The sequence below is a fragment of the Tubulanus polymorphus genome, chromosome 10, assembly GCF_964204645.1.
Source record: "Tubulanus polymorphus chromosome 10, tnTubPoly1.2, whole genome shotgun sequence".
Lineage (NCBI taxonomy): Eukaryota > Metazoa > Nemertea > Palaeonemertea > Tubulaniformes > Tubulanidae > Tubulanus > Tubulanus polymorphus.
In genome coordinates this window covers 13,012,281-13,032,961 of record NC_134034.1, presented here as the reverse complement: position 1 = coordinate 13,032,961, position 20,681 = coordinate 13,012,281, and the positions used below count along the sequence as shown (strand labels likewise).

Here is a 20,681-nt window from a genome sequence, read left to right as displayed (position 1 = left end):
TGGGCTGAATACTTGTGTATTTGGGGAGTATTGGGCTGAATACTTGTGTATTTGGGGAGTATTGGGCTGAATACTTGTGTATTTGGGGAGTATTGGGCTGAATACTTGTGTATTTGGGGAGTATTGGGCTGAATACTTGTGTATTTGGGGAGTATTGGGCTGAATACTTGTGTATTTGGGGAGTATTGGGCTGAATACTTGTGGGGGGCTGAATAAATGTGTGAAGGAGCTGAATTGTTCATGGCTGCTTTACTCGAATTGTGTTTACTATTTCTAGATCAGTTCAACTCACCACATCCCGGAGCAGTGAAACTACCGTCATACGCCGAGGCGACATCTAACGGATTCAACAGTTATCAACCAGCCTATCCACCCGCTTATCCGAGTCATCAGTTATCATCATCAGATCCTGCTTATCCACCTCCGGGTCCTGCTTATCCACCTCCGGGCCCTGCTTATCCACCTCCGGGTCCTGCTTATACACCTCCGGGTGCTGCTTACCCGCCGATACAGCCCTCGTACCCAACATAATGCCGCCATCTCTAGCGATCTAACCTAGTCAAATTAGAAAAATATCCTCTAAATCGGTTTTAAGAATTAGGCCAAAGATTGATTCCTTGTTTTTCATTTCTGCTGAGCTTAAAAATGTCGACCCGGCCGCGGCCGCCTATCTACCCTGTACATAACTAACTGTTTTTAAATCGTGATCGAGCTGACAATAACAGACCCGACAGACCGGATAGAAATGAACTGATTACAGGTGTTATTACGATTTACAAAATCAGAGGCGGATCCAGACCGTATTAGCCGTATTGCCCAATACGGTCTAGAATTTTTAAGTGCCCTTCGAAATTTCACCGGCAATATTTTTAAAGGCATTATTTCAGCAACCACTAATTCCGTGTCCGGGTCGTTTATTCTGGATTGCTCTGAATTAGTCTCTAGAAGCCCTCTAAAAGCCTTTAAATGGTACCATATTTTCAAAATTTTCTGGGGGAGGGCCCCTTTACCCCCTTCGAAGGACTTTGCGCCTTCGGCACTCGCATTGACCTGGATACTGGGTGTGCCCTAAGATCAGAAAGGTGCCCTTAAATTTTCTTCCAATACTGTCTACCCATGCCCCTGGATCCGCCCCTGAAAATGACCCGGCCGATTAGGAGAAACGATGTATTATTGTCTTAGCCTTAGTTTTGTAAATAAAAAACGACCGAAGATTCGTCGTATCAAGCATAAAAGACCCTGACGATGATCTCTAGTGTGAGATCGAAACGTCGTGTTCTAATATTTGAGATTGTTTCAATAAATAAATTCTCGATAGTTTAGAATTCTTTTAATTTGTAAATAGTGGGTTTTTATCTTATTAGCTTAAAAGAATCGAATCTGTTATAAAATGAAATAGATTTATTTACGTCCGGTCTGCGAAGAAAGAGGATTTAGTCGCAGTATGAGACTAGTGAACCATATATAGACTCACTCGGCGTGTAGAGCGCGCACAGACTTGTACACGCCCATACATGCATACATACATACATACATACAACAGCAGATCAGTACAAACCCGTCGTATATTTACTGAGTTCTGCCTGTAATTGTTTGTCCGGTTTTTAATAATTTATATTCATTACGCTTCGAGCCGTTGCTGAATGAACGAGTTGATATCGAACATGGGCTTTTCGACTAGTAAGTGATAGGATTGACTTGTTTCATTCGATTCAAAAATGATTCTAGCTTCGTTTGACCGGGTTGATATTGTAGGCCTACGCGTAAACTAGCAACAATGTTTAGAATCATATAAAATCTCAAAACTCAACGATTCAGACTCAGGATCCGCACGATCCAGTTCCACAGTTGTGAATTACGATTTGACTTTAGAGTTAACTCATCGCAAATGAACTAATTTCAAATCGGGGTTAACTCTAAACTCACAACTGTGGAACTGGGTCCAGGAGCCAGTTGTTCAAAAGTTGGTTAATAAACGTCGCCTGACGGATGTTACACTGAAGTTTTTATTTCCACTGGTTAACTATAACCAATTTTTGAGCAAATGCAGCCCCTGGAGTTTGTCTGGTTTTAATGAAATCTGTTATAACGTGGTTCACAGGTAAAGAACGAACTTATAGGATTCTCTATTTCATAATTGCGTTTTGAGAAGATTAAATCCTATTTCTATTTCAGGTCAGCGATTAGTATCGCTGTCGATGCCTAGAGGGCGGCAGTTGAAAGGCGCGGTTATAGGATTCGTAGGATTATTCGCGTTCGTCGTTATCGTCAGTAATTTGCACTCAACGCAAGAATCGATGACGTACAACGCAGAAATAGACGACAAACAACCAGCTTGGACGAATAATATGGATATCGACTCGAAAATCGAACGAAATTTCGAGAAAATTTTGAGAAATTTCAAAACCGAGAAAATCAAAAAATCGTCGAGGCCGCTTAGAAAATTGAATAAGCGAATGAACACAAAGTTGAGACTATCGGGATCGCATCCGCAATATCAGAACAGCGAGGGCTGTATGTTCTACGAGGATTCCGTCGAAAACTGTTTCAAAACGCCGCTCAACGTCACATTGCTAAGATTCCTATCTCCGCAACTAGAGAACCTAGCTATACGTCACTTCCTGGGAGTTCCCGGGGATAACCTGATGTACGCGAATAGTCCCGCGTTTTATCAGGAACGAGACGGTAATTACACGATAGTGGCGCGAATGTGGCAGGAAGCGGAAGCTTACGCGTCTTTAAACCAACGTCAAGCCCCGTTAAACGTTTACCAGGATAATCTATTCTTCACTGTCAGAGCGAACGATAAACTGGAACCGATCGATAAAGGCCACTTTATAGGAATCCCGTCGCCGTCTAGCGGTCAGATCGGCGCCGGACCGATCGAACCGAGATTGTTCCAGTTCAAAAACCGGCTGTTAGTATCGTACAACATGGCTTACAGACCCGGTAAACAATCGTTCCTCGATTACACGTTCATCTGGGATTACCACCGCCAGTATGTGATGACGCCGCAGATAAAAGAGGGCGGTAGTGTCGTGTTGAACATGAGTACCGCTAGCGGGTATCAGCGCAGGGATAAACACTGGATGGCGCTGATCGACAGAAATCAACTGTTCATGGTTCAAACTTTAGAACCGTTGCGGGTACTGCAATGCAACGTTACAGACGAGTTCCATTGCTCGTACGTAGGGGGCGCTCGTATACCGCTGGCGGGGGTCGGATCGGTTCGAGGCGGGACCCCGTTTATCCTGTATAAATGGCCGTTCTATATAAGCGCAGTACATTCTACGATAACGAGAAAAATCGATACGAAATATAAACGATACTACATATTTCACTTGTTGGTGATGTCCGTGGATCCAGTGTTTAAAATCGAGTACATGACAGAAGCGATCAATATTCATCCGTTAGTTTTAAAATCGTGTCCGATCGTCAGACATTTGTACATAGCAGACGAGTTCTTCTTTCCCGTCAGTATCCATCTAGAGACAGACGACTCGATCGTCGTGGGGGGTCATATCAACGACCACTCGGCCGCCGTGTTCCGCGTTACCGGTATACGAGAGATGATGGCACAAGTGATGAAACTGGCTAAAGATGCGGCGTCGTCCGGGACGAAAGCTTCCAGTCCTAGACGAGTGGTCCAGCACGCGGCTGAAAGCTTAAACGACTTCGCAGTTCGCACTAGTTCACGCGCGACGGGATACACGCTTTTCAAATCGAAATACTAACGAGGGTACTATTTTCTGGCGTATTTATACGAGTAATCACGTGTTGATTTAATTTCTGCTTTTTTTCTCTGGTCAATTTCTGGTCAATAAATTTCGATTTTGAAACAAAAGAAAAACATTTCTGCAATGAATTCTAGCTGTGACGTCACTCATCGAATGCCGATAGATGGCGTGTTTTACTGACCCCGATAAAGATGAGAACGAGGCTTAAGTGTAAATGTTGTTATAAGAATGATATATATTTAATTCCTGTCTGGATTTTATGAGTTATTTACAATATTTACAAAATAACCACACATCACGCGCCCCCTACAGGAGCTTCATAGAAATACGGGTGACCACTGTCGCCACCTACTGGAATACTGAGTAGATGGAATAGAGGTTTTTTGATAATAAAGATGGCTGTTTTTTAGGAATTCCGGGTACATGCACACAATATATACACAACTGTTTTTCATGGATTTCCTAATTCACCGGATCTCGGACTATAACGTCTATGCGCCTGCTTTGTGCTGCCACCTATTGTCCCTCGTACTTAATTTCTTTCACGCGGTCACGTTATAAATGCTGCTAATATACACATCAGAGGTCACGTGACATAATCACAGACCGCGTGTCGTCACTTACATTCCCAGTCGTCACGTGACACGATCAGTCCGATCGAAATGCTTCGTTCGATAGTTTAGTGTCTAGTCGATCGCCTAGGTGGCGCATTCCGTCGTATTGTTATCGTTAAGCTTCTGATTTTGTCCGTTAGGTGTCGTGCTGTAGGCGTTCAGGTAATCCTCGTTGCTACCGTGCAGATCGGGCATCGCGTACGAGTTGCGACTAAACTCACTAGGACGGAGTTGAACCGAACCGTTACGAGTTTCGGTCGACGTTAAACGAGTTGAATACGTGTTGAACGTCGAGTTTAAACTCCCCCGTCGTCCGTGACGTAGCGACGCCCGGATCTCGTTCCGCACCTACAAATAGTGATATCAAACCGGTTAGAAATCGGGACGTATTTTTGGCGAACTTCGGTTTTCGTAGTTATAGGGCTAAAGGTCGGAGCTATTAACCGAACGCACTATAAGCCGCAATCACATGACGGAGATAATTTGGCCGAGGCTCGCACCAAATTTGTTTTTGGTCGGGCCAAATTTGGCCAAAAAACCAGGGGCCCATATTCGGCACCCGTGTGAACAGGCCAAAAGCGCTGTGTGATCGCGGCCATAGTTTTGTCGTCGCGCCTTTCACAGTGTTCGACTTTGGTCGACTAACTACGATAACCGAAAAGTTCGATTTGTCAGCCAGATATTGAAGAACGGACTTTAAGACGGTTACCTCTTTATTCACGAAACAGTAGAAAATCGATACGAACATCCCTTGTGTGCCGATCAATACGTTCTCTATGATGTCATAAGGCCACCAGTTCTCCGGTCTGAACATCAGGAATAACATCTGTAAGCCGCACATAGGAACCATAGCTACTGTAGCTCGCAGCACCCGTCTATATGAGAGAGAGAGAGAGGGAGATAGAGTGATACATACAGCGCTACCTATACGCCGAACATATTCATCGACTATACAGTCCGTTCGATCGACACTTACTTCAGTATCATGACGTCACGATCCTGACCATGACCTCGCATTGTTGTTAACAGTATTCTTTGTATATTGCACATTAAAATCAATATAATCTGAAAATACGATCAGTTTAGATAAAGATGATGTTTATTTGAGGGAGTTAGAGCGTGGGGGACAGAAGGCGGGAATGCGGGGAGTGGGGGTAGAGAGGAAAGGGACTTACCAGTAATGTCAGTATGTTTGGAAGCTGAACAATGAAGTTAAGGTTTGAGTTGCCATTGTGTGAACGCATCCAACAACTACAAAACAAACATATCACCAATAATAATGATCAGTTGGCACGGCGGTCATCAATGACGTCATATGGGGAAAGCTATACTCACTTTTCATTATCGAGCTGCACTTTCACAATGATCCACGTGATCACCGGAATTAATGGGATTCCTGAAAATAGTCATAACCACCAACGATTAGTTACACACTGACCTCCTAGCCGCGGCCGATAAACGGCGCTCTCTATCGATCACGTGACCTACCCCAGCCGATGATGACGTATTTTTTAATCGATTCAGTGACGTTGCTGATCGACCAGGCGTGGATCTTCTGGTGTAGATATATACTCTCGCACAGTAAACACCAGTAGGTGGCGCCACGAGCGAACCATAGAAACGAGTGAAGGAACCGACAGCCGACCTGCGCGCGCAGATGAAAAGAGAGATACAGTAGCTGCGTAGAGATACACTTCATATTTATATAGATATCCTTTTTCAATAAGAAAGTGCCTTTTTCTTGAAATAGAACTGCCCCTCAATAAAGCTCGGGACAAGCCTGTACACAGTGTGACTCTGATACATTTACTAACGATCTACTATGTTTCAACTGTATAAGAGTCGGATTCTATCCCCAGAGCAGACGATTGAACTGTAGGCTACCGTCGCGAAAATCTCGTGCCGTTGTCCATTTTTTCAACGCCTAAGTTAAACTCATGGCACATTTTTAGTCGTCAGGTTCAATTCCGAAACTAGAAAACTAGGCACATTTTTTACGAGACGATAAAATCGGCGCGTACACTCGTGTTTTAATTTCAAGAAAAAAAAAGAATGCCGCCGGGCACTTCAAGTCGTCCCCATCAATACCAAAAGCAGAGAAGAATACGTAAGTTGTACTACGCTCAACGGTAGTCCCTGATTGCAGATTCACCCGCTAGACGGCGCCACTTACCGTATTTTGATTAATTCTCGCGTTCGAACTATTGATTAATCCGTCCAGATAGAAAACCGGTTCCCAAATCGATAATACAAAATGTAAGAGGAAAAACGAGCCGAATAAACTCAAGTGAAGACGAGCTCGGAACTTCGACGATTCATCTTTGCGTAAACCCCTGAAATATACAACATAATTACTCAGTCACGCCCTCTACCAATATAAACTGTCAATAACACAGCGGCCATATTGGATTTCGAGATATACACAGCGGCCATATTGGATTTTGATGACGAATTTATGTGAGAAGCTCGTGTTATTCGCTCAGCAACTGAAATCTTGCCTCTAATTGATTCTCGCGCAAGGAACTCATCACAATCTCGCGAGATCCAATATGGCCGCCGTGTTAATACGCACTACGCTATTCTACTCAGATTTCATGGTTTGAATATATTTTTTTTTCTTGTATTCGTAAATATTTCGATTAATTTTAGTAATCTATTAATATTATCAATATTATAAGTATAATCGTTATTACTATAAATACTCGTTCGCTATAAACGTATTTCAAATCTAAGCGTTAATGTAAAATCCAACAGCAGACTGTTTGAATTCCGAGTGCTTGAAAAATGCTTTAGTTTTTTTAATGGATGGATATATGACTCGTATTTCCGATGGTTCCCACCAGGTGGCGTCATTCACAGTGGGTCTTCTATTGTAAACAGTGTATGTTTGTATTTCTAACTATTTCATTAAAAATTTTTACTTTCTATAGTTTTGTAACTATGGTATATTTCATTGTCTCCCCCCGCATACCGCGGAAATGGTTGGAGTGCAAATAAATTCCTTTTTTTCTATTGATGAAACCAAAAAAAAGAAAATACACACAAGTTACTTTAGAATATGAAGGCCCACTAGCGCCCCCTGGTGGATGGTCGACTGCCGGAGTAAGTCATGTTGTCAGTGTTGAATCAATGCACAAGTGCGCGCGCGGCATGACGGGAACTAGAAGCGAGTCGACGCGACCTCGGTTTCAAAAGCGGTTTTAAAAATCTCCCGAACAGGAGACCGGAAATTAGTACGGATTATTATACTGCGTTCAGAAATAATCGTTTTACCCGAAACTCGCTGTAAACGGAACGCTAGAAAATAATACAACGAAACGAAAATTTATCATTTCCACAAACCGGCGGACCATGAGTTCCACTCGTAACAACTGTGGAACTGGCTCCTGAATGGTCGAGCAGTGTGGTGTCGGCGGCGGTGGGGCCGTTTTGATAAATTAGAAACGTTTAAACGATTTACCTGAAGTAAATATAAATGAACGTGGCCAACACTAGGCAAACCATACTGGTGATATTACAACCAAACCCGACATAAACCGCGATCTTTAGAATAACCTTCATCTCACCCTGAAACAAAATAAATCATTGCAATGTTACACTCGAAAAAGGTAGATTTTTCAGAATTCTGATTTTTCTGAAACAACAACTTGAGTCAGCTATATAATAAATCTATGTTGTGCTGACGCGCTATGCCACGCGTATGCGTTTATTTGAACAGCAGATATTTGAAAAAAAAAGTTAAACACGATATTTGAAAAACCAGCTCTGCGTAAACAATCTATACTGAACCCCATCACAAAACAGTTCTGCGTCAAAGCAAACAACCCGCAGGAGCTCAGTATGCTGCCTGAACTGTACAAAGAACAACCCTGTATAAACACTAAAGAACAACCCACAAACAAGTTCTGTGTTAAACGACCCGCAGGAGCTGAGTATATCTGGATCTCGGTATAACGAACAACCCTGTATAAACAATCAACCCCAATCACAATACAGTTCTGTGTTAAACGACCCGCAGGAGCTGAGTATATCTGGATCTCGGTATAACGAACAACCCTGTATAAACAATCAACCCCAATCACAATACAGTTCTGTGTTAAACGACCCGCAGGAGCTGAGTATATCTGGATCTCGCTATAACGAACAACCCTGTATAAACAATCAACCCCAATCACAATACAGTTCTGTGTTAAACGACCCGCAGGAGCTGAGTATATCTGGATCTCGGTATAACGAACAACCCTGCATAAACAATCAACCCCAATCACAATACAGTTCTGTGTTAAACGACCCGCAGGAGCTGAGTATATCTGGATCTCGGTATAACGAACAACCCTGCATAAACAATCAACCCCAATCACAATACGGTTCTGTGTTAAAGACAACGACCACTCTATTATAACCCTATATCATTCATTCATTACATTTCCTAAGGTTAACTATTTTCAATCATGCAGTTTTCCAGGCAACTCAAACGTGGCAGAAATTACTGACTCACGAATATAGCCTGTATTACAGGCGTGGCTGATAACTTCAAGGGCATGGACCAATTATTAAAGGGTGTATTTATAATTGGACAAGTGGACTAAATTAGACTAGTAGGGTCGGTTTGAAAGGAGCATAACTAGTGAGCAATACAATCAAGGATTTTATTGATACTTACTGCGTTGAAACAATTTTTGTAATTCGTTTTTTTCGCCCATTTTCCCCAAATTGAACAAGTTCGTGTCGATTTAACTGCAAATACAGAAAACAAACGACATAGGTAACACGAGAATAGATTCCGAATGTGAAAACTTTAAAAAGATAGTCTTCACCAAGTTCCATAGTCCTGGAGCCAGTTACACAGTCCTGGAGCAAGTTCAACAGTCCTAGAGCCAAGTTCAACAGCCCTGGAGCCAATTTAGCAGTAGTCCTAGAACCAGTTCCACGGCCCTAGAGCCAAGTTAAACAGTCGTGGAGACAGGTTTCACTGTGCTGGATGGCTCCAGCTGGTTAAATTTGAGTCTAGAGTTGAAATTCGTTGACCCAGAACTGAGTCTGTAGAACACTGTGGAATAACTAGATTTCTTATAGTCAAATGTTTTGTTCAATTCAAGTGAACTGTTACACTGTGGAACTGTTTCATCGTGGAACTCCTGTGGAACTGTGGAGCTGTTACACCGTGGAGCTGTTACGACGTGGAACGGTTACACCGTAGAACTGTTACACCGTGGAACTGTTAAACTGTGGAACTGAAACCTGATTGAATCTTCAGCAGCCTTTACGAGATTTAGTCATATTTGCGTGGACCTCAGTTTACCATCCTTACGAACAAAATCTTCACAAAATGTTACCAAAAAAAAACAACTTAGATATTCGAACAATATAACCATAGCAAAACAGGTGCAATTAGTTCAATGCATCAAGATTCAACAAACGTAAAATAGCTGAATCGATTCTGTAAATAGAAGGAATTTAATCTATTCTTCGGTGTAGTGTTTAACCTGAAGCCGTTCATCGACATCTGATCAAATATTTTTCAGTCAAAAAGATGTATAAAACTCGCAAGATCGAATGAAAAAAACGAGACGTTTTTGCGGTAGCTTTAACAGCACGTTACATCTCAACGCCCATCATTCACAGGTAAGAACATCGCTTATATATCTGACACTCCGGCACGGCCGGCAACCAGTCTCTAGTTCTCACTACCGGGAACCAGTTTCTAGTTCTGAATGCCGGGAAGCAGCACGTACGTATCTATTTCTATGATCTGATTGCAGTTTAGCCTACAGCATGAATTCGAGTAGTTTATTGATAGTCTTTCTGGCGGTTTTCTGCGCGTCGACCGATGCCCTTCATCCAGGAGATAGTATTGAGTGCAAAACGGTAAATACACTATTTCACTCGACTTAATCGAGGGTTATCAAGAACTAGTAATACTAATGTCTATTTCAACCTGGCTTGAGAGCATAAAGGGTGGCCTAGCTCAGTCAGTTTTGGTAGTACATACCTGATAAAAGTCTTATTAGGGCCAGAATGCATTGGCAGTTGACCTAAATCAACATTTTTTAATCCATTTGAAACTGTATTGAAGGATATCTAAAAAAATCTGCATTGAGAGGGGTTCATGAGAGAAAAGTGACTCCATGATTTGAAAGTTTAACAATATGTCTCCATGCCTACCAACTGAAATTTTATACGTAGGCATGGAAACATATTGTTAAACTTTCAAATCATGGAGTCACTTCTCTTCATTTAACCCCTTTCAGTGAAGACTTTTTGGGTATCCTTCAATACAGTTTCAAATGGATTAAAAAATGATGATTTAGGTCGACTGCTTGTCCTTTCTGGTCCCATTAAGACCATTATCAGGTTGTACTACCACAAATGAGGGAGCTAGGCCACCCTGTATGCTCTCAAGTCAGGTTGAAATAGAAATTACTGTCTGTCACACCTACTCTCCGTGCGACGTTTTGGTCCGTAATTTCGTTAATAATCGGTTTATCTACCTTTATTATGCATCAATTTGTTCAGTGAGGAATTTGCATTCAGAAATAAACAACAATTTTCACTAAAGTTGTTTTTGTTTTCATTTATGAGCGATAGTTTACTCAGCATACGCTCGCGTAATGCTGAAAAATCCGCTCCGCGGACGCTCGGAAACGTTACAGTGACGTCATCACCTGCTCATTAGCATATCAAAATACAGTAGGTGGCGCCACGTGACGGGCCATAAAAGCCGTTTTTCAGCATTACGCGAGCGTATGCTAGGTAAACTATCGCTGATAGAAGAAAACACAAACAAATTTCTGCCAGTTCATGATTTATTTCTGAATGCAAATTCCTTACTGAACAAATTGATGCATAATATTTACAGATCAACCGATTATTAACGAAATTACGGACCAAAACGTCGCACGAAGAGCATGTGTGACAGACAGAAGTAATTTTTTCCTTTAATTGTAGTTTGCTTTGCGTGTCGAAAAGTGGTACGGCGAAGCGTTGGAGACACCACTGGAACACGTAGATTGTGAAAGTTTACAAAACGCCAGCGCAAATCATTTGCGAGACGAGGCCAAAGAACTGAGGTGGCTAGACACTCATCCCAGACCCAGGTTCTCAAAACAAAACCAATTGCTGATCTTCAATTTCGTAAAAGAAACCGCGGAAATGGTTCGACGGAGATTTCATGACTTGAAAATGGCATTGAGGCAAATTTGAATGGCCCCACGGGATCTACGTATAGCTTCGGATGATTTACGGGTGGCTCCGTGGTATAAACGGGTGGTTCCACGGGATTGATAATCATTCGAGCTATATCACATTCACCTAATGTAGACGATGTTATGATTCTATTCTACGACAAATTTTCGGTTATTTCCGAGTATATGGTTCAAGGTTGTGTCAAACTATAAACTATCGTTTAAATCATTTATCAGTTATCAATTATCAGTAAGCCTATCAGTTATCATTTAAAACATATACTTTACATTCAAATTAATAAAATACATTTAAGTCGGCATTAGAAATGAACGTATTGATGTTTTCAAATGTTTTAGTTCCCGGAAACCGGTCAGCACGTGATACTTACAAGTTCCCAGTAGTTCCAGACCATGTCCTACGTAATACAAGGGACAATTTTGTGTAGCAGTAACGCCACCTAGCGTATGATCCCAACAGCTAACACCGTCCCACGCCATCGGACAATAATTGTGTGTCGGTCCACCTGCGATAGACAATAAAACAAATAAACAGTGCAGAGGGGAGGCACTAGTGTGGACATGACAATAGCCGCGATCACACGAGCATTTTTGGCCCGGGCCAAATTTGGCCCGAACAAAAAACGTCGGACCAGGCCCGAGCCAAATTTTAGCACCGGACAAATGATTACGTTTGAATACCGACTGGCACCGAAAATGATCCACTTCGCTTTGTTTGAGCATTGTTTAGTATCGAGTGAGTGGTTTGCGTGTGAACGCGCTCTCTATTTAGGCACGGGCCAAATTAGGCCCGAGCCTGATCCGTGCATATTTGGCCCGGGTCAAATCGTGTCCGTGTGATCGCGGCTATAACGTTCAATGATAGGGTTGATACCTGTAGGTGTGGCCTGCGTGGGCGTGGGCGTGTTCTTCAGCTGTCGATCACAGCACTGTTGGGCTGCCCGGCAACACGAACGCCATTTTTCACACTCTTGATCGCTGAGATATTTTTTACAGACGAGCGAATTCGACTTGAACGCGTCCGGGACTAAATACCGACTGTTGTTCTCTTTTAAGACGAGGTTCAACTGAGTCCGACTGTAAACCATTGTCGTATTGATCGTCAGGTTTTTACGATTGAAAAACACCCCCACGAAGCAGTACGAACAGGAAATAGTCTGAAAATCCGTTTCGTTGAAATAACCGAATTTGCTTAGATAGCAATTTTGAGCGGTTCCTTCCACGGCAACCTGAAACAGAGAGTTACGTCATTGAGCGAGGTTTGAAACTGGATTCGGAGAATCATTTAAACACGAACTGGCGCGTCGGTAATTCCCACTTCACCCCATACCCCAGGAAGGTACATCGTCCCTTAAACGCTTCTTTGGTTGGATCGATTTTCATGGTGAAGCGGAATAAAAACTCTGATTCTCGCTGAATTGTTACTTTACGGGAAACATAAATTACATTAGATTACGTGTTATTAGTGATCGCCTGCTCTATAGTCTGTTCCGACTTAGTGGCGTTAATCAAAGGTTTTACACCTGTACTGATGGATGAGTTGCTGCTGCTGCTGCTGCTGCTGCTGCTGCTGCTGCTGCTGCCGCTGCCGCTGCCGCTGCCGCTGCCGCTGCCGCTGCAACCGCCGCTGCCACTGATGTTGCAGTAATGCGCGTCTCTAATACAATTACTGCCACTAATCAAAACTATGTGTCTCTTTTGACCAGCTACACACGCGACGAGCAGACGGTATCTATTTACCACGTGACGAAGGATGTTAGCGTTATCACGTGATATATAAGCCGATGACGTCACACGTTACAGGATAGTTTTTTTTTTTTAATCAATCCGCGCAGGTTTCAGTTAAACAATCGGGGAAGGTGTCAAAGTATCGTAATAAATACTACAGTCGTTTCTAACATTGAGCAGCCGCGCAAGGCTCTTCATCGTTCAGCCGTACAAGAAACTATACAATGACAGGGTACAGGCGGGTTGGAAGCAATTTCTGCACTGTCCCCGATCCTGATCTCTGCAGTACATATATACAATGAATATATTGTGCTCTCATTAGAAGGTCGACAGTGGGCGGTACGTGCCATTCCGGAATGGAAATTAACTCCATTCCATTAACAGGCGGGTTGGAAGCAATTTCTGATTTGCTGCGGCCAAATACCGATTTTGGACAGGTTCTAAATATTGCCGCGGCAAATTAACTTAATTTCTTCAAAAACGTGGTAGTCAAAGAAAAAGTCATTCAGTAAATTATTGCTGCGGCTTTGGCCGCTGCGCAGTCGCTGCGGTTCCAACACCACTCCTGTAATTGACCACCAATGATTGGTCACCTACCGATCACACGTGATCGGTCACTCCCACTGACCGCCAGTGACGGATTATTCACGCTGACCACCAGTCACTGGTCACTTACTGGCCACCGGTGACAGATCATTCTGAACCAAGTAAAACTACGCAATGACTAGAATATAAATCCCCCCCACAATTCACGAGATCGAAAAAGTTTTTAAAAAATCGAAACAGTTTAGAATTAATTAAAAACCCGAATTTTCGGTTTACGCTAAAAAAAAAATTTTCAAGGAGTAACTACAAGAATGGACTATCACAGTATATATATATATATATATATATCCAACCAGAACGACACACACTATTACACATAAAACTAGATGATATCGACCAGAGAGGAAATGTATTTGGAAAAAAGTTTATTATGGGGGGTGAAACCAAGGTACCATTGACACAGGGATTAGAATAGGTACTTATTAAAGGCGACTCAACTATGTGACAATGTCGGGTAGTACTGTTGAAAATTCTACGAGAATTCCCAAACTCGGGTAGCCTCAGCACTTTAGGGTTTTTGATGAATTATATATCTTTCTTATGTTCTTTAATATGAACACTGATGGAGCGCCCGGTTTCTAAAAATTATCACAATCTAAACACCGGCAGTGTATGTTGGACAGAGTATTATTTTTTGGATAAATGACTAGAGATTTAATTATTATACTTGAATATGATATCAGTGTTAAGAGCTTTTGAGCGTAGGTTTCAATGTGTCTTAACAAGGGACGTAAGGAACAACAATGCGAGACTTGCGTTGAACAGAGTTAGGGTCATCACGGATAAAATTAGGTTAAAGGGACCTTTTAGCCTTACGAAGGGCGAGGTGGTCCCTCCTGATAGTGACTGGTCAGTCTTAATGACCAGTGACTGGTCACTCTAGATCACCAGTGACTGGTCACTTTTAATGACCATCACCAGTAGCTGGTCAGTGTCAGTCAGTCAGACTCACAGTGTTGACTCTGTATATTTGTACCTCTCTTCTGAGATGTCAAACCTGATCCCGTAACGAAGCTTCTTAGTGTACATACATATAAATCATTATTTATGACCTTGACATTGCGACCCCGGTATCCGGCGCATACCAGTAAATTCATTATAGCGCGCAGTGGAGAAAACTAGGCCTCAAAACAGTGTCTAATATAGAACAATAGATAAACAACCCGAGTGGAATTTAGGAGGCGGATGTTGTCGGAGCGGAGAGGGAGAGGGAGGGAGCGGAGAGAGAGAGGGGGGAGCGGAGAGAGGGAGAGGGGGAGCGGAGAGAGGGAGCAGAGAGAGGGGAGGGAGGTAAGAGAGATAGAAAGGGAACAATCAAAGTCTATAATTGAAGACACGACCCGCGCATATTTATACGTGTCTACACAATAGTGTATCTTATGTTGCAATAAAATAAAAGAATATCACATGATTAGAAAAACGGCGATAAAACTCGCGTTTGGAAATCGATATTTACAGCGCTGACTGTGACCTCCCCCTATAGGCTACGTCCCGCATTCGTTTTTCAATAAAATCCATAGCGCGACATTAAACCACCCCCCCCCCCTCCCTCCTGACTGCTGCCGCTGCTACGTGTCCTTGATGTCACTTCGAAACGAAAATGAAAGCATCTGTCCCTCGGGGAACGTCTCCGATTAATTAATTAACCCCTGATCCTCTGTTCTCACCCAGTTGCTGAGATGCCCCCAGTTTTTTCTTCTCGCAGATTTCAATCATTCAGAATCGGTTATTATGAATGACTTATTGATTTTCTATCAGACGCGTGCCGCACTGTGTATTTTGATGATATTGATATATCGCCCGTTGAGATTCTCGGATTATTCACTCGATCAGTGAATGGGGGATGTATCACGTGACCTCTCGGCGTCTCATCCTGTGTCAGACTCGACATTCACATTGTTGTCGTTAATAGCCCGTTACCTAGCGACGACGTCTCTCATTCAGAAAAATACATCATATCCCTATTCGAACCTGCGAGATTCCACAGTCCTTACGTGGCGTTAACGTGACGCAGTAAGTCCTGACAGTCTCCCTAAGGGAAAGGGGGGCTAGGTGGGCATTGCGCGAGTCTGCAGAGACGTCCCAAAGAACCCACAACTGAAATAAAGACGATTATACTACTCTTTTAACTTACCGGGTGAAAAAGAACGCTGACTATAATTAATACAACAGCTACAGCGAATAGAGGAGGCTTCATATCTCAGCAGTCAGTTTTTTTTTTAAATAAAGAGAAACTGAAATCCTATCTGTCCGTGGTTGGTGGCGTAATTCCTATATATGTCTGATATCACCGAGTGTAACTACGTAGCCCGAGAGACCTTTATCTCTTAGCATTTCATTTAAACCAGGACACACAACATTTTATTATATCCCTCGCCTACACTATGCGCACACGTATATGTATATATGCGCACAAACACAGATATGAAATTCTCAGAATTTGAAAACTGTATTAAATGAGGGGTTATTCATTTCCTGCGCAGCGTCGAGAAACGGTCATAAAATATCATTCCATTGTTAAACGGTAGATCAGAGACAAGCGAACACATCCTACCAGACAAGTCTCCCACAACTCGATGTGTGTGTGCGTACGGCGTCTGCGTGTGTGTGTTTTATAGCCCCTAAATTTATGACCTAAATTAACTCGACTTCACGTCCGATAGATATCCGCGATTGACCCAGTTGGTTTAGTTATCTACTTTTTGTCGCTTTACAACCGAGTGTATTGTATCCTAACCGGCGCACTATTAGCGGCTGGATGGACACGTCCTCCAACAGTCGCGGATATAAACATCTCGAGCCTTTTTTATGTTCTAGCGGTCTATCAATCCCAGCAGACGCAGTATCCGGCGCTCCGTCGTCGCACTGGAGGCTGTCCTCGCGAGCGACTGCAACACAGCGCGATCAATAAACCGATGAATAATAATTGACTCGTAAAATAATATAGCTCTCTCCCTCTCGGCTTTCTCTCTCTCTGTCTCTCGACGCGCGTCTACACGACTCTACACGACAAAGCTTCTAATAATAGTGTTGCGTCTCGCTCGAATCAATATACTAAAAACACTAGTCATTATTCACTAGTCACTATAATCCTGTATCCCTGCAGTTCCACTAGTCACCAGACAGTCCAGAGTCGTGTTCTAGTCACTAGTCCCAGCGTTTCACTAATCCCTGGCGCCCTGTATCACCAGGCAGTCCAGCGTCCACTGTTCCACTTTTCACTACTTCCTGTCGCGTTCCACTCGATTTTAGAAATATCAAAATCTATTTCGATATTAAAACAAAAACCACACCGCAACTGAACTTTCGTATTTCGTAATTACTGAAAACAATGTGAAACGTTCAACGACTTTCGCAACGATAAACGAATGTAACAATATTGCACAACGCAGAGTGAGAGAGGGATACAATGTCGCAATCAGATTGAAGTTCTGAACAAAGATCAACTATCTCTCGTGACCCTGAATCCACGTGTCACACTACAAGTCTCCTCAGTGTGAGATATCCAATAACTATCAGTGATACCCGTTTATATAGATCTGTAACAAACATAGAGTCAATCACAGCACGATTCCATACGCCGCTCCAGTCAGTACGATATAGTCACTGCGCTATACGTAACACTCTATACTATAGACTCCTCTTGTGCTGGAACTGCTGCGGTTATTTTTCAGCGCGATAAAACACATTATGTATATACGTGCGTGTCTGTATAGTGAGCTGTATGTGTGTGTGTTTAGCATTGCGCAGCGGTTCGCTGTGTAAAAAACAGCTGTTCGGAGGAGATCAGACTCGGAGAGAAGGAGAGTGACATAGAGCGTGCCGACGGCGTATAAACTGTGTTTTAATTGATATCATGTGTATGCATGACCGGCAAGACGCACTGCCCCGGGGAATCCGGCCACTGCTACCCTGGACTGCTCCGGTTAAACCTGAATGCCGACTGCCTTCCTGGACTACCTGGACGACCCTGGGTACTGTGCCGGTACTGGTGTACTCACGAACGAGAAAATGTTACGTTTTTACGTCCGGTGAAATATCACGAACATTAAATGAATTTCACCCTATAAAACCTAGATTTTCCGAACGAGCTCCGACAGGGACTCGAACCTGGGTCTCCGGCTTCCCAAAACCACTGGCCAAAGGGCTGATCCAGGGACCACTTAAAAAACGGGCCTAAACCCCTCCTACAATAGAGGGGCCTGGGGGTCCTCCCCGAGGAAAGTTTGAAAAATGTACTGCTTTTTGGTGCAATTTCGAAACAATAGGTGAAGTCCTGGTGAAATGCGCTTTCTAGAAAGTTTACTGCATCGAGATGTAGTTAGTTTCCAGGCGATAAAGATGAAAAGAATGCCTGGTGACTTTTTGTTAAAAAATTATCAGCATCGTCTTGTAAACATGTGTCCTTTCCTACTCATTGCGATTGATCGAGACAAAAGAGAGCGACGGTAACACACGCCTAGTGGTACTACAGCGTCTGAATCCCCGCCTGTCAGGGGTCAGTTACTGCGTAAACTGTGACATGTGATGACCGGTCACGTGTGTCGTGATGTTGTGGAATCGCTATTCCGAACAAAAGTTCGCCTCCCATCACGGGTACTCAGTCACCTCTCCCTGGTCAGGGTATTCACGTCGTCCTTGCACCCAAAGGTACTCAGGTTTTGATGGATGGAGGGCGGGGTTCTATTAGTGACACTATAGGAGAGTTGTGTATGCGCGGTATCTACAGATAACGCGGCCTCACGTACAGAAATAGATCTCGATATTTTTGAACTGGTTTCGTGCGGTTTTTAATTGCGAGTTTATTACAGTCTGGAATTTACAGTTTTATCAGCGGCATTTTAACTCGAACAACCCTCGGTGATCGTAATAACAGTCGCCACAATACATGTACCGAGATCCTAGTGTAACCTAGTATACATCAGACAAAAAGGTGAATAGATAAAGCAGCCTGTCCCGGAAGTTGTGGGGCTATAGGATGGCGTGGGAAGCTGGCGGTGAATCCTATGTATTTGTCATTAATATAATGCATCAGGAATTATGTATGGGCGATCGATAATCAGAGCCAACTTCGGTTATCTGAGTTAGTCGACTATAAGTCGAAATAAGCGAAACCGGATTTCAGTTAGTCGGAACTTTGAGATAAAAAAAAACCCAGCCACTATCTACAGATTAAAAGAATTTAAAAACAAGAATTTATTTATTTCAATCAAAAATACACGACGTTTCGATCTCACCCTAGAGATCATCGTCAGGTGTGACGCCTGTGTGACACCTAACGGTGATCTATAGGGTGAGATCGAAACGTCGTGAATTCTTTAAATTTTAGATTGAATAGATAAATTCTTGTTTTTAAATTCTTTTAATCTGTAAATAGTGGGTTTTTATCTGATTATCCGTTCACCACGTTTGAGTGTGGTTGTCGTTCTAGTCGGAACTATATTTCGGAAATTATTCGGAAATTAAGCGTATTCGGTTATTAGTTTCGACCGTTAGTCGACTAGATACGAACACCGAATTTGGCCCTGGCTGACGGGTAGATAGTTTATGTCACTTATTTTACTGCACTATTGTTCGAGGGGTTTGGGTTTTAAAGAGCACCGCGTGAACTGACTTTGATAACCATTTTACGGGGAGTAATAAAGTTCGTGAATAGACTCTCGGCAGTCAGGAATCTGTGGTTCTTCTCAGTGTTCGTGGTCTTTCTAGATCGCGGGGATTCCTTGGAATTGTATGACGTCATTCGGTGCGTGGGAGAAACCGTCGTCGTCTCGTGATGCACGTATCGTAGCTCGCTGAACTACCTTTGATGTTTGAAACCTTCGAAATTAATCGTAGGTTTCCGTTCTGTGGCTGCTTGAACTCTGATCGAACTATATATGAATAGAAAGAGTCTGTGGCAAGTGTGCGCGTCGGCAATCAATATACCTTATATCCATATATATATATTTGAACATGATATTCTCTGTATATTTATCTGATATATCAGACACGGAAGAGAGAGAAAGGACATTTATTTTATTACACCTATTTTTGGTGATTTCTCATTTGTTTAAGTCTCGTCAGCTTCCCAATCTATTTACATGTGTCAATGTCTGAATGTCTGCAGTATATACACCTCCCACATCTTCACTGCGAGCCTCGAGTCAACAAAGCTTCGACTGATTGATAAAACCAATTAATAGCATTTAGTTAATTAGACATTATCTAATTAAGATATTGTCGGCGGGAATCGCTGGCTGACTTCTTATCAGCTGAGATTAATATTACGATCTGAGAGATTAAAATCAACAGATTGAGTTCACGACCCCATACCCTCCCTTACCCTTCTCTTTCTAGCAACTCCCCTCCCTCTCTCCCTCTCAACCCAAATGGCTCTCAATGGGCGTTTCTAAATAGCAGTTACAATTAGGAATTTTGGCGTTTATTTCGTAATTGAATAAGTTTCATAACTCATATTTTATTTTCGATAAATTTCGATGATTGTTATTTTTGCGAGGATGTGCACTACGTCATCAATATATCCGGGCTAGACTGGTTGCCGGGTCAATCCAATTCAATTGTCGATATATTCAAAACCAAAATAACTTCACTGATCCATTAATACTATATAATTTATATTGTTCTATTCATTGTCGACAATATTACGTAATACATATGTTTTAATTTACAAGGCGTCTATAATTGTTCGAAGTTAGGTTTTGTGTTCTGATTTTCTTAAAAGTTGATATTAAGAGAGAAATAGTTCTACATATGAACCGGCTGCTGCTGCTGCTGCTGCCGCTACTGCTGCT

General features: G+C 42.6%; 3 protein-coding genes across 4 annotated transcripts; 2 read left to right on the top strand and 1 right to left on the bottom strand.

Annotated features, from left to right (window-relative positions):
• The first annotated feature begins 1,590 nt into the window (after nt 1-1,590).
• On the top strand, nt 1,591-3,734 carry LOC141911634 (uncharacterized). The gene is made up of 2 exons (XM_074802622.1): nt 1,591-1,680; nt 2,176-3,734. The coding sequence occupies exons 1-2, from the start codon at nt 1,644-1,646 to the stop codon at nt 3,732-3,734; spliced, it is 1,596 nt and encodes a 531-aa protein (XP_074658723.1). The 5' UTR covers nt 1,591-1,643.
• A 218-nt stretch (nt 3,735-3,952) lies between these two features.
• LOC141912013 (calcitonin gene-related peptide type 1 receptor-like) lies at nt 3,953-17,514 on the bottom strand. 2 transcript variants are annotated; one of them, XM_074803168.1, is made up of 13 exons: nt 16,022-17,514; nt 12,428-12,782; nt 11,925-12,059; nt 9,015-9,088; nt 7,812-7,918; nt 7,625-7,648; nt 6,525-6,684; nt 5,840-5,996; nt 5,687-5,747; nt 5,527-5,602; nt 5,328-5,416; nt 5,061-5,226; nt 3,953-4,699 (listed from the first exon to the last, which is right to left on the bottom strand). In XM_074803168.1, exons 1-13 carry the CDS (start codon nt 16,082-16,084, stop codon nt 4,436-4,438), a joined length of 1,731 nt encoding a protein of 576 aa, XP_074659269.1. In that variant the 5' UTR covers nt 16,085-17,514; the 3' UTR covers nt 3,953-4,435. The 2 variants fall into 2 exon arrangements, with proteins under 2 accessions (XP_074659269.1, XP_074659270.1); XM_074803169.1 differs by lacking the exon at nt 7,625-7,648 and having other exon boundaries at nt 16,022-17,513.
• Nucleotides 9,937-11,786, top strand: LOC141912015 (uncharacterized). Its single transcript, XM_074803170.1, has 3 exons — nt 9,937-9,976; nt 10,114-10,219; nt 11,300-11,786. Exons 2-3 carry the CDS (start codon nt 10,127-10,129, stop codon nt 11,552-11,554), a joined length of 348 nt encoding a protein of 115 aa, XP_074659271.1. The 5' UTR covers nt 9,937-9,976; nt 10,114-10,126; the 3' UTR covers nt 11,555-11,786.
• Nucleotides 17,515-20,681: the final 3,167 nt, after the last annotated feature.